At 42.9% G+C, this 11551-nt stretch overlaps 1 protein-coding gene across 15 annotated transcripts in view; it reads left to right on the top strand.

Annotated features, from left to right (window-relative positions):
- The first annotated feature begins 308 nt into the window (after positions 1–308).
- Positions 309–11551, top strand: part of LOC125884800 (uncharacterized) — a 44432-nt gene continuing 33189 nt past the window's right edge. For 6 of the 15 annotated variants that reach the window (XM_049570014.1, XM_049570017.1, XM_049570016.1 and 3 more), the window contains exons 1-7: positions 310–589; positions 3414–3484; positions 6333–6716; positions 6889–8527; positions 8810–9073; positions 9581–10012; positions 11128–11535. In XM_049570014.1, coding sequence (XP_049425971.1) covers positions 6380–6716; positions 6889–8527; positions 8810–9073; positions 9581–10012; positions 11128–11535 — 3080 coding nt within the window. In that variant the 5' untranslated portion in view covers positions 310–589; positions 3414–3484; positions 6333–6379. Of the gene's footprint in view, positions 590–3413; positions 3485–6332; positions 6717–6888; positions 8528–8809; positions 9074–9580; positions 10013–11127; positions 11536–11551 lie in introns of all 15 variants that reach the window. The other 9 variants (XM_049570005.1, XM_049570010.1, XM_049570004.1 and 6 more) reach the window with 4 other exon arrangements.

Genomic DNA, 11551 nt, shown 5'->3' with positions numbered 1-11551 from the left:
AAGTACTGATACCTCAGAGTAAAACACTTTAATACAAGTACTGATACCTCAGAGTAAAACACCTTAAAACAAGTACTGATACCTCAGAGTAAAATACTTTAATACAAGTACTGATACCTCAGAGTAAAACACTTTAATACAAGTACTGATACCTCAGAGTAAAATACTTTAATACAAGTACTGATACCTCAGAGTAAAACACTTTAATACAAGTACTGATACCTCAGAGTAAAACACTTTAATACAAGTACTGATACCTCAGAGTAAAATACTTTAATACAAGTACTGATACCTCAGAGTAAAAACACTTTAATACAAGTACTGATACCTCAGAGTAAAATACTTAGTTACATGTAGTAGAGTTCGTGGAGAGTCGTCCTGCAGTCAGTGTGTCTGTCCTGGTCCAACAGTGCCACCTTGTGGACGTCAGAGGAAACTTTCAGCTCTCACACTTCCTCTTCAGACTGGATGTGGTCACGCGACAAAAGTGAAAGTAACTGTGAGCACGAGGCGCTCCGGACCAGCTGGATGGATAAAGGGTCCATCACAGAGAGGAGGCCGGTGAACCTGAGTGAGATGGCTGTGATGGGTAAGTGTTGATGACGTGTCTCACCTGGAGACAGGTAAATGTGTGTCTGAACTGTGAGGACTCAAAGACTGACTGTGGCTGTCCCACTGACAACAACCAGGAAGAGAACACGTAGCTGTCCTCGTGACCGGCTCTTAGTTCGGTTTTCCAGCGCCTGATCGCGAATTTACGTTCCTTCACCGCGCGCCTTCGCTCCGCTCTCGTGAGACACGCGGGACAAGAAATAGGTTCGCCTGGAAAGTAGACGAGAGCAGGCGGCCGCAGCGGGGGGCGGTGACAGAAAGCTGCGGTGAAGTCGGACAGTTTGCCGACAGTTTCCAGCAGCCTTCAGTCCGTACAGGAAGTCACAGACACACTCACATCCTGTCTGGAATGATGTCAGTTCATTAAAGTGATCAGACCCATATATCAGTTTGTTCTCAGTCTCCAGTTGTTTTAATTATGACAGATTAATTTATTAAAATGCTTTACAGGTGATCTGTAGTTTATGTTCATGGTTCATGAACTCTGCTGTAAATCAGCATCATATCAGTTTGACCTGTCGCCATGGCAACAGAGACTGAACACACTGTGTCTGACTGTAAGCTTCATATTTGATACAAGACAACAGCTTTCATTAAGGCTCAGTCAGACACAGTCAGGGCTTCACATCTGTACACATGTTAGTTTAAGAGTCCTCACATCCCACTGACCACCAGTCTCTGTGCTGCTAAATACTTCAATAATTAAAGCGTCCAGTGTTAATACACAGTAGACTCTGTGTAGTTTATGATGAATGTGTTCAGTCTGTGACGACTAAACTTCACCATCAGTCACACAACATGTTTCTGTTCACACAATAAACCTTCAGATCAGACAAATACAATCTTAATCTCTGAAATTCAACACATATGAGTAGTTTATCTAAAACGTCATCTTGTTGAGTCGACATCTGAACCAATCAGCTGTTAGATCAGGTGAGAGCCAGGCGGTGCAGTCGGTGGAGAGCAGCTGCAGCGCCTGGCTCTACAAACTGCAGCCGCCTCGCTCTCGCGGCTTTATCGCCGTCCACTTTTGTAATACGTCAGAGCAAGTCGGGATGAAGTCGGACACAAAACTAACCAGCATGCATTGTGCGCCGATCGCCGGTGATCGAATCTGCGCAGGCCTGGCTCATCTCCAACGGGCCTTATGAGACGTGCTCTACATTGAAACATCACGTGAAGAGACGTCCGTTTGTGATGATGATGTCAGGAGGCTTTATTAACAGCTGAACGATGTTATAGTGTTGTCACGGTAACAAAATTGGGACCCACGGTACGATACCAGTGAAAGTATCACGGTTCTGAGTAGTATCACGATACCACAGCAAAAATGAGGCAGATGTGCCTTTTGTCATTTATAAAAAGATAAATCACTTTTCTATAATACATCAATGATATTTCAATGGAATAAATTACTTACTGACTTATTCATATTCATCAATAAGTGATTAACATAGGGGGGATCAAAATAAAATAAATAAATGAAATAAGAATCAACCAGCCACCCTCCTCCCCTGACAAGTTCAGTCCTAGCTTCCCAGCTAGCTCCGGTTTGTTATTCAGGTTAAAGTGTGAAGAAGCAGCGGGTCTGTGGGGCAGCTGAGTGAAGTGGAGCCTGAGGAGGAAGCACCGGTTAGCCCCGGTTTCACTACAGGCAGATTCACTCGCTACAGGGGCGAGGAAATAAAACCTGAACAGCCAATCAGAGTGATCTCTCTCACGATTTCACCCAGCCCCTGCAGAGTTCCATGCAGCCCTGATCACCTGGTCCCGGCTGAACTCGACTGCACCTTGTTTTCCTGCTAAATGTGTAAAGGGTGACTTCAGTGGTAGAAACACAGAGCAATCGCGTATGGATACTGGCGGGTTGATTGTTGAAGAGTGTTTTGTTTCATAGCCAATAGTAACTCTGGTTTGACTGTGTGAAGGACAGATTAAATCTGACTAAACCCAAATATTCACCAAGGTTTATGAGTGTCCTTTAATTTCCTGCAGCTACCAACATCAGTCAGTACGTTTACATGACACTTGAAAAAAACAAATTATTGTCTTAATCCAACTATAACTGGACAACTGAAGTACATGTAAACGCGTTACTCTGACTAATATCGGAGTTCTCCAACTCTGATTAAGACACCCAGATAATGCGATTGGAATTCGATTTTCTCCGGCATGTATACGCCTTAATCGGAGTTAAACTAGACAATGCATGTGCGCATGCTCCACACCCCCCGCGCTGGCGTATGACCCCAGAACAGACAAGACATGCTATTGTTGTAGCCCTCCAACAGCATACAGCGTTCTTGTCTGCCTCTCAAAATCACAGTGACCACAATTCGATTTTCTCAGTTGCATATAAACTGGGACAAGGACAGAAGTCCGATTAGACGCCACAATCGAATTTTGCGCATAGCTCGATTAAGCTGTGCATGTAAACGTACTGTCTGAAAGAGCTCATTCTGAAGGAAACATCCAGATTTTAGATCAGTAGTGCAGCGTACAGAAGCACCTGCTTTAAAAGACACTAAAATGACTCCTTTCATCCTCCTAACAAAAAGCCACATACGTCAGCAAAGCTGTGACAGTTGATCCAAAGCTTTGATAACTGAGTTCGTACTCTGACAACATTTTCAAATTGAAGCGACAAAGTACAACCATCCATGCACCCATCCATCCATTGAAAATAAATAGATTTTATTAAACCTGATGAACAAACTCAGGAGATGAATGTCCTGTTTCAGCCTTGAGTAGTGACTGAAAGTCTCAATCACAGGTTTTTTTGTTTTATTTTTTGTCACCAGGAAAATCCTGCACCCGGCAAATCCGGCAGCTGATGGAGATGATTCATCGGTGGAGACTTTGAGGCTTCTGTGTAAGTTTCTCTCTGTGATAGACAGTCTGCATGTGTCTGTGTGCGATGTGGCAAAACATTACAGCTTGTTGTGATCTCTCTGTGTTTGTTAAGGCAGCATAAATGGAGGTTTTGTTAATTAAAAAACGTAATGAATAGTTCCTGACACATCAAGCTGACTGTCAGCCAATGGTCTGTGGCGGACTGTCTGTGGAAGTCTGTCACCCCACTTTTTGCAGTGTATCCACCAACTGAAATAGAAACAGAAATAGAAATAGAAATGCTAAATTGTCACTGACAAATCAGGACAGACAACAGGCACTCATTCAATAAATATGAAACTAAAATAAATACTACAAACGGATGGGTTTTCACTTAAAATAAACATGTACTGCTCTTGAAAATATAGTTTATTGTATTTAAATGTTGGGAGTTAAAAGGTTAGCAGATGATAAACTTGTCTTGAGCCTGTTTGTGAGGCTTTTGATGCACCTCAGGCTCCTCCCAGAGGGCAGCAGGTTGAACAGGTGGCGTCCAGGGTGACAGTTGTCCCTGATGATTTTACTGGCTCTGCAGAGGCACCCTGAGCTGGAGAGGTCTTCCAGGGAGGGCAGAGCTCTCCGGTCAGCCGGCATACCACACAGTGACACAGTACGCCAGCACACTCTCCATGGTGGAGCCGTAAAGTCCACCAGCAGCTTCTGCTTCAGTCTTTTCTTACCGAGGACTCTTAGAAAGTGCAGTCGCTGCCGGACCTTTTTTACCACTGCTGGTGTAGGTGTAGATGGCATAGAGAAGCAGACTCAGAACACAGCCCTGAGCAGAGCCAGTGCTGGTTTTGACAGCGGAAGAGCAGTGGAGGCCAGTTTTGACGGTTTGTGAGCAGTTCGTAAGGAAGTCCTTTATCAAGGCACAGATGAAGGGGTGAAGGTCAAACAGGTTGTTGACCAGTATGTCAGGGATGATTGTATTGAAAGCTGAGGTGTTGCCAATAAAAAGAGTCCTTACGTATCAACTACCACCACACATGGAGTGTCAATCTGTGGGATACACTGATCAGGTTGTGTTGTTTTGTGTCCAAATTAGCCCCGCCCTGAACCAGAGAAAGGGACTGGAGCGCTGATCTGCACTCTGTAAAAATCACTCTTGATCTTGTCTTATTCTGGAAGCAGACTGAGCTTGGGACTGCTGCCTGCAGGTGTGGAGAGTTATTTCCTCTCAAGCAGGCTGCTGTCTTAGCGGTGTGTGCAAGTGTAACTTTCTGGCCGAGACACAGGTAACATAAGAGGACGCAACAGTCGGCTTCCATCGGCACTAGTTCTTTGATGTTGGTTTGGTGCGTCTGGGCCTTATAACAATCCTCCCACTGACAGCTCTGATAGAATTCAAACAACTCAAAGCATTTTTAAACTAACTGGGCTCAGCCATGTTTTTCCCTGTTCTGCAGACAACATAAATGTAGTGTGGCAATACATCTGGGAATATGAGACATGAGACAACAAAGGACCTGGGCCTCATTTATAAAAGAGTGCTTAGGATTCATACTGAAAGTTGACGTGCACCCAAAAGCTGAAAATGGCGTGCGCCAAAAAATAATCTGATTTATAAAACTGTGGCACGCAATGTTCTCTTTATAAATCACAGACCTCCTGGAGTTGTGCGCACCCAGATCCGCCTCATAACACGCCCTAGTTCAGCCATAAATGGTCATGCAAATTATCTCATGAATGCGATCTGCATATAAATAAGCCGGCATGCGAGTGTTCTCTCGTTGTGAGTCACGGTGACAGGTGTGAGAAACGAACCAAAAAACGGAATTTCTCCGAGACTGAGCTAGAGACCCTTTAATGGGAGGTGGAGGACTGAAGAAAGATTGTATTTTATTATCACTAATAAAAGAAAGTGAAATAAGTGGCAACACATCAGCGCTGCTGCTGCTGTCAGCTGTGTCTGTGGGACTGCACGGACACAGCTGACAGAACAAAAAAAAAAGTGGTCTGATCTAAAGGTAGACCAAATATTTCTACTCCTTTACCAACATGTAGTTAATGCGTTGCTTTTAAATTTGAGGATGTTTGACATTGATGTGCGACATAAAGAATCACATTTATTAAAGGTGGAGGCAAAAAGGAGGATGTGCCAGTGCCATCTTGAGCAATTACGCACGAGGGTCACCGCAGTATTTATATGTTTATGGCAATTAGTCTGATCAGACACCCGACCTGAATTACAGCATGAACCAGTGGTATCCCTGTCCCAAAATACAATGTGTAATTTGAAATACAATGCAAAGATGAAAGTGTAATCGGCGAACACGTTTCTTCATGCTGGTTTTGATTTCAGTGATAACGTGGATCTAAGGTGGATATAGCGTGGCATTAAATTTGTGTGAGACATCAATAAAAATCTGACTCCACTTCTCCACCTCGCCGTCTGCGTCGCCACTTCCCAGTGTCTCCAAAATGTGCGCACACATGACTCAGAGTTTGCTTACAGGTGCGCACATTCTCCCGCTAAGTTTATTTTTATAAATCACAACATTTGCGTGGGAAGTGGCGTACGCCACTTTCAAGCCCCATTTTGTGCGTAAGCGAGCTTTATAAATGAGGCCCCTGGTCTAAGGACTGTTTGGATTTCCCACACTCTTTCGGGTCTCTCACTCTTCAGAAGGACACAGGTATCCATCTTGGAACTAATAAACAGTACTATGATGTTAAACTGTTCAACATTGCATCAGTTGCATGATGTTTAGACACAAAAACATTTTACTCTATTAATTTTTAGACGTCTTACGAAACAGTTGATGCATCACAGGGAGAATATTTGTTGTAATGAGCATTTTACTGAACCTGATTTTTTTGTTCTCCAGGTTGTTGAAGTTGGGTCTGCGTGCAGAGCATACAGAAATAAGGACACATGGCGTGTACGACACAGTCTGCTTTCGTTTACGTCGAGAAAGCCAGATCCCGCCTTTTGGGAAAACTAAAGAATCTCTCAGTGATTCTGGAGAACTTGAGACAGAAAGAAGTTTTCAGTGACGAGGCAGTCAGCAAAATACAGGCAGAGAAAGATGACTACGATAAAACCAGAAAAATACTGGACTGGGTCAAGTGTAAGGGGGAAGACGCCTGTTACGAGTTGCTTAGGATTGTTGACATGACGAGGCAGCGAACCTTAGAGGTTGACCTGCATCACTGGATCAGCTGCTTTCCTTTCAGGGAAGACGCACAAATGGATACAAACTACTTACAAGGTATTTTAAAGGAGAACTCTGACTGTGTCACATCTTTATCATTTATCTTTGATTTGCTGATATTATATAATACACTTTATGTCCGTGTGCAAGTATTTATCTGTTATTTAGTGTTGGGGCACAGCAGGTAATTCATAATATATTTATTTACTCTCTGTTGTTTATATTTTAGGCCCAAAGCCGTGCCACAGATATCAGGCGAAGTTAAAGTTAAAAGCACGAAAAACATCAAATGAGTTTTGGATGGCAAACAAATACCTGTTTGAAGAAAACAACAAGCCTGATCTGTCGTACATGTCTCTTGTATTAGACACACAAGGAAGAGTCTCTCCATCAAAAACAAAGAAGCTTAAGAGCAAGAAAAGCAAGATGATTCGCCCTAAGAAGCTAAGGACATACGTCCCTGAGGACAAAGTAGGAATTTCCCCTGGTGACCTTTTGAAAACATATCGAGACGTACTCGTAGTTGGTAAACCTGGAATTGGAAAGACAGCACTCACCCAGGAAATGTTGAAGCTCTGGGCAGAAAGAGACAATGAAAAGCTTGATTACATGTTTTACTTTGACATGAGAGAAACATCTCACATCACAAAGGCTGTGAGCTTGGAGGATCTTCTCTTCAACATGTTCAGTGAACCAGATGAAGGCAAAGAAGAGGTCTTACAGGACATAAAGAACAACTCTGACAATGTTACGCTCATTTTTGATGGAATGACAGATCTGTCTTCATCAGTGGTGAAGAGACTTGTAGAGAAGGACCTACTGCCCGACGCAAAGATCATTGTGACTTGCAGACAGGATGATGAAGAAGAGTTCTCTTCTGAGGACTTTCTCAGAGTGGAAGTGAAAGGCTTTAGTGAGCAGACCATTAAAGCATACTTAGCTGAAATGCTAGGAAAAGAACAGAAGAAGGTTTTCAGCAACGTGGAGTTGTTGACGCTTTGTCATGTCCCGATATATGCACTGATGGTGGCTGCCTGCTTCTCATTTGAGACACCAGAAGACTCACCACAGCCGTGCACTATCACAGAAATCTACATCAATATCGTTCGCTTCTGCCTTCAACGAAACAGCAACAACCCCAAAACTAAACATCTAAATCCCTTCATCAAAAACAAGAGAAAGGAAATACTGTCTTTGGCTGAGGCTGCTTTCAATGCAACTGAAGGAAAAACTGTGAACTTGACCGAACTTCCCAGTGAGGACAGCTGCGTCCTTTCCTTCCTGAAACCACTTTTTACCAAAGTCGGCCCAACGAAGACAAAAACCACTCATGCATTTCTGCATTACACAATGCAGGAGTTTTTTGCAGCACTGTGGCTCTTGAAGAACCCAGATAAAATCAAGGATGTTTTTCAGCAATGCCTCACTGAGGAGAAGAAACACATGAAGCACTTGATCCCTTTCATGTGTTGTTTGCTGAATGAGAAGAGCCCTAGTTTGACAAAGTGTCTGATTCCAGCCGAGGAGCTCAAGAATACATCTGACTGGTTCTTCAAGGAAATGATAACCACGTTTTTCACATGTCCGTGTGAGGCTGATACTGAGGACAGTGGGCCTGATGTGGACATACTGTTCTTATGCCAGTGCTTGTATGAGTCCCAGTGTCCTGAAGCATGCATCCACCTTCTGGACAAACTGGGCTATCATCTTGATCTCAGTGGAGAGAGTCTTGATCCCTTACCTTGCTGTGCTGTGGCCTATGTGGTCACTCAGTCAGAGGAGCGGAAAGTATCGCTGAACCTCGAGGATGTCAGGGTATCAGACCAAGGAATGAGACGACTATTTGGATGCCTTAAAAATGTGCAATGGTAAGGATGAGCATGTGTTTGAAGTGTCAAACCACTGCTGAGGTTACAGCATATCTAAGGAGAACTGAATTTGTCTTATTTTATGAAATAATCTAAGACATAATGAGGATGATAAAACGGAGTGACCTTGAACATGATGTGTAGAAAACGGATGAAAAATATTCAGAGAAAATAAAGAATGTTACTTTTACTGGAGCTTCTTTTACCTAAACAGCATTTCTTTCATGTACTTCAGTGTTTGTCTAATAAGGAAATGGTCTCTGATTATTCTTCAAATTATAGGCGTGATCCTCTGCCACTGCAGCTGTGGAAGATCTTCCTTCTGAGTGAAGGGCAGATGGACCACCTCAGCTTACTAGGCCTTGATGGAAATCAGTTGCACCTTCCAGTTGAAGGTAAAAGATGTCTGTTTGAACAAGCTGTAAAAGTCATGCAGAAGATGAGTATGAAGGTCAATGTCTGCCTCCACTGGGATAGAGAAACTCGTGTCTGCCAGGATCTGTGCGAGTCTCTCTTTGAGGCTTTGTCGTACATCAGCTCACTCAGGTATGCAGCTTTTGTTTTTGTGTGGTGCTGATTTCACACCCTTTAAGTTTTATCCTGTTGCAAAGTTGTGGATGTTGGAATCAAAATCCTGTTTGTGGTTAAATTACTGGCTTTTCAGATGGTAGTATAAGAAGAAACAGTTAGCCCAAAGATTACAACTGGTTTACACACAAATCTTGACCTCAGCTGATCTCAAGCACCAGAAATACCCACCCATTTACTACTTACTTTCTTTTAATTTCAATACAAAGATAAGAATAGTCTTACTTTATTCACTCATTCTATGGTCAGATGAGACTTCCAGTTTTGGATGCCACACATTTGACAAGAAGAACCTTTCGGAACCCTGCACAGATAGTTATTTGTGGTTGAAATATGCTGCTGAACTTAAAGTGCTGACAGAAGGTGTTAACATTTTATTTGTTTAAAACTGTATGTGCTTAAATTTAATGTGACGCAGTTTTACAGTCCATGCATCATTTGATACATGTGTTTGTCATCATGCAGCTTCAGGGTCACCTGTAGAGGTCCAGGATTACAGGACCAGAAGCAACACCATGGGACACTGGAGAGAAAAGAAAAGCAGCTGTTACTGGATTTATGTCTGAAAGCTGCACTTCACAAAGGAGAAAGCTTTCACAATGTAGTGAATACGCTCCTCTTGTTGTTTTCTGTTAACACTGGCATACATGACATCCTTCTTGATTTTTACCAACATGTCAAGACTGGAGGGTTTTTAAGTATCATTCCACTGAAGCCACTTTTCCAGTCAGCTCCTGCAGTCTGGGTCATAGACCTCTCAGAGAGAAAGACCTCCATCCTCCTGGAAGTGCTGAAACTCCAATCAGAGAAGAAACAAGTGGAGCTGAGAGGCTGGTCAGATGAAGAGAGTGAAGTGAGGAGCTTCCTACAGTGTCTGCCTTATATCTCACAGCTCAGGTAAATGGTCACTCTGTCATTGTCATTCTTACTTTTTACATAGCAGCTGTGTCATCTATTTTTACATTTCTCTGTATGCAGATTTAAATTTGAACACATCTCATAGAGAAAAGTTTGGTTCTATTTTAATTAAAAGTATCTAATAGGGTTGTCAAAAGTATCGATACTCTGAAAAGATACTCAAACACTGTATCCGGATACAATACTAATTTACAAAAGTATTGATACTAACAGTGCACGCCACCTCAGCGCCTGTCGGGTGCGCGCGATGGGTCCGATGGACACGCGCTGTGCAGGCAGCGTCTGGCAGGCACAGAGCCCTCGCTGCAACCCGGCTTGTTGTCGTCGCTGTGCATGCATGCACACATTTCTGTTGCTGTAATATGGCCAGCGCGGCTGCAGGAGGATCAGAGCAGCCAGTTTTGGTCAAAAATGATAAAGGAAAAAGCGCTCTTTGGAAATATTTAGTGAAGTGAACACAGCACGCTGCAGACGGCAGGTACAGCCCCTCCCCTCACTAGCAGCTGAGCAGCTGGTGTCGCCAGCATCAAACTAAAATATAACTTCTAACGTTAATGTGGGAGCTAAGCAGAAAACTTTATCAGTCATGCCCGTCTGTAACATTAATAGACAATGTTAGTTTAACAGGACAACACAATTATGTGTGTCTGAAAGTTATGTTAACTGTAAAGTCACAGAGTGAAGCTGAAAAAACATTTGGTTTCTCCCGTAACCCCTGGTTCTCTGATCACATCACAGTGAGGTAGAAACAGGAGCATCCTGAGCCTAAACTACCAACTCTGTTTGATCAGCAACGAAAACATGGTGCCAATTCACCAGAAGCACAGAAAATAAACAGGGCTGTAGATAAATACATTTGTATGGACAGATCTTGTTTCTTGTTGTTATTTATTTGGGGGGATTTTTTGTTGTTATCATTGATGTTACTGTTCTGATCTTTATTTAAAAAATGACATGCCTCTTAATTTTTTGCTGCTGTATCGAAAATGGTATCGAGTATTGAATATTTTCCTGGGTATCGATATTGAGTTTGAAATTTTAGTATCGTGACAACCCTAGTATCTAATGCATTTTTTTAAACTTCATGATTTCAGTTTCGTGCCTCAGTTATCAGAACCTTCAGAAGAAATCAGGTTCCTTTGGAATCTATTCTGTGCAGCAGCAGAGAGGGAACAGCAGACAGGAGAGAAGATACTGGAGCTGTTATCATCACTGTGCTCATATCAGAGATTCCCTCTCAAAAATAAATGGTGTGATTTCCTGCTGGACCTGTACACTCATGAGACTGGAAAATGTTTGAGTGTCCTTCCATCAGTACAGTCAGTTTTCCAGTCAGCTCCTGCAGTCTGGGTCATAGACCTCTCAGAGAGAAAGACCTCCATCCTCCTGGAAGTGCTGAAACTCCAATCAGAGAAGAAACAAGTGGAGCTGACAGGCTGGTCAGATGAAGAGAGTGAAGTGAGGAGCTTCCTACAGTGTGTGCCTTATATCTCACAGCTCAGGTAAATGAATTGTTCT

Source organism: Epinephelus fuscoguttatus, linkage group LG24 (genome assembly GCF_011397635.1).
Source record: "Epinephelus fuscoguttatus linkage group LG24, E.fuscoguttatus.final_Chr_v1".
NCBI classification, from domain to species: Eukaryota; Metazoa; Chordata; class Actinopteri; order Perciformes; family Serranidae; genus Epinephelus; species Epinephelus fuscoguttatus.
This window is presented reverse-complemented; position numbering and strand designations above follow the sequence as displayed.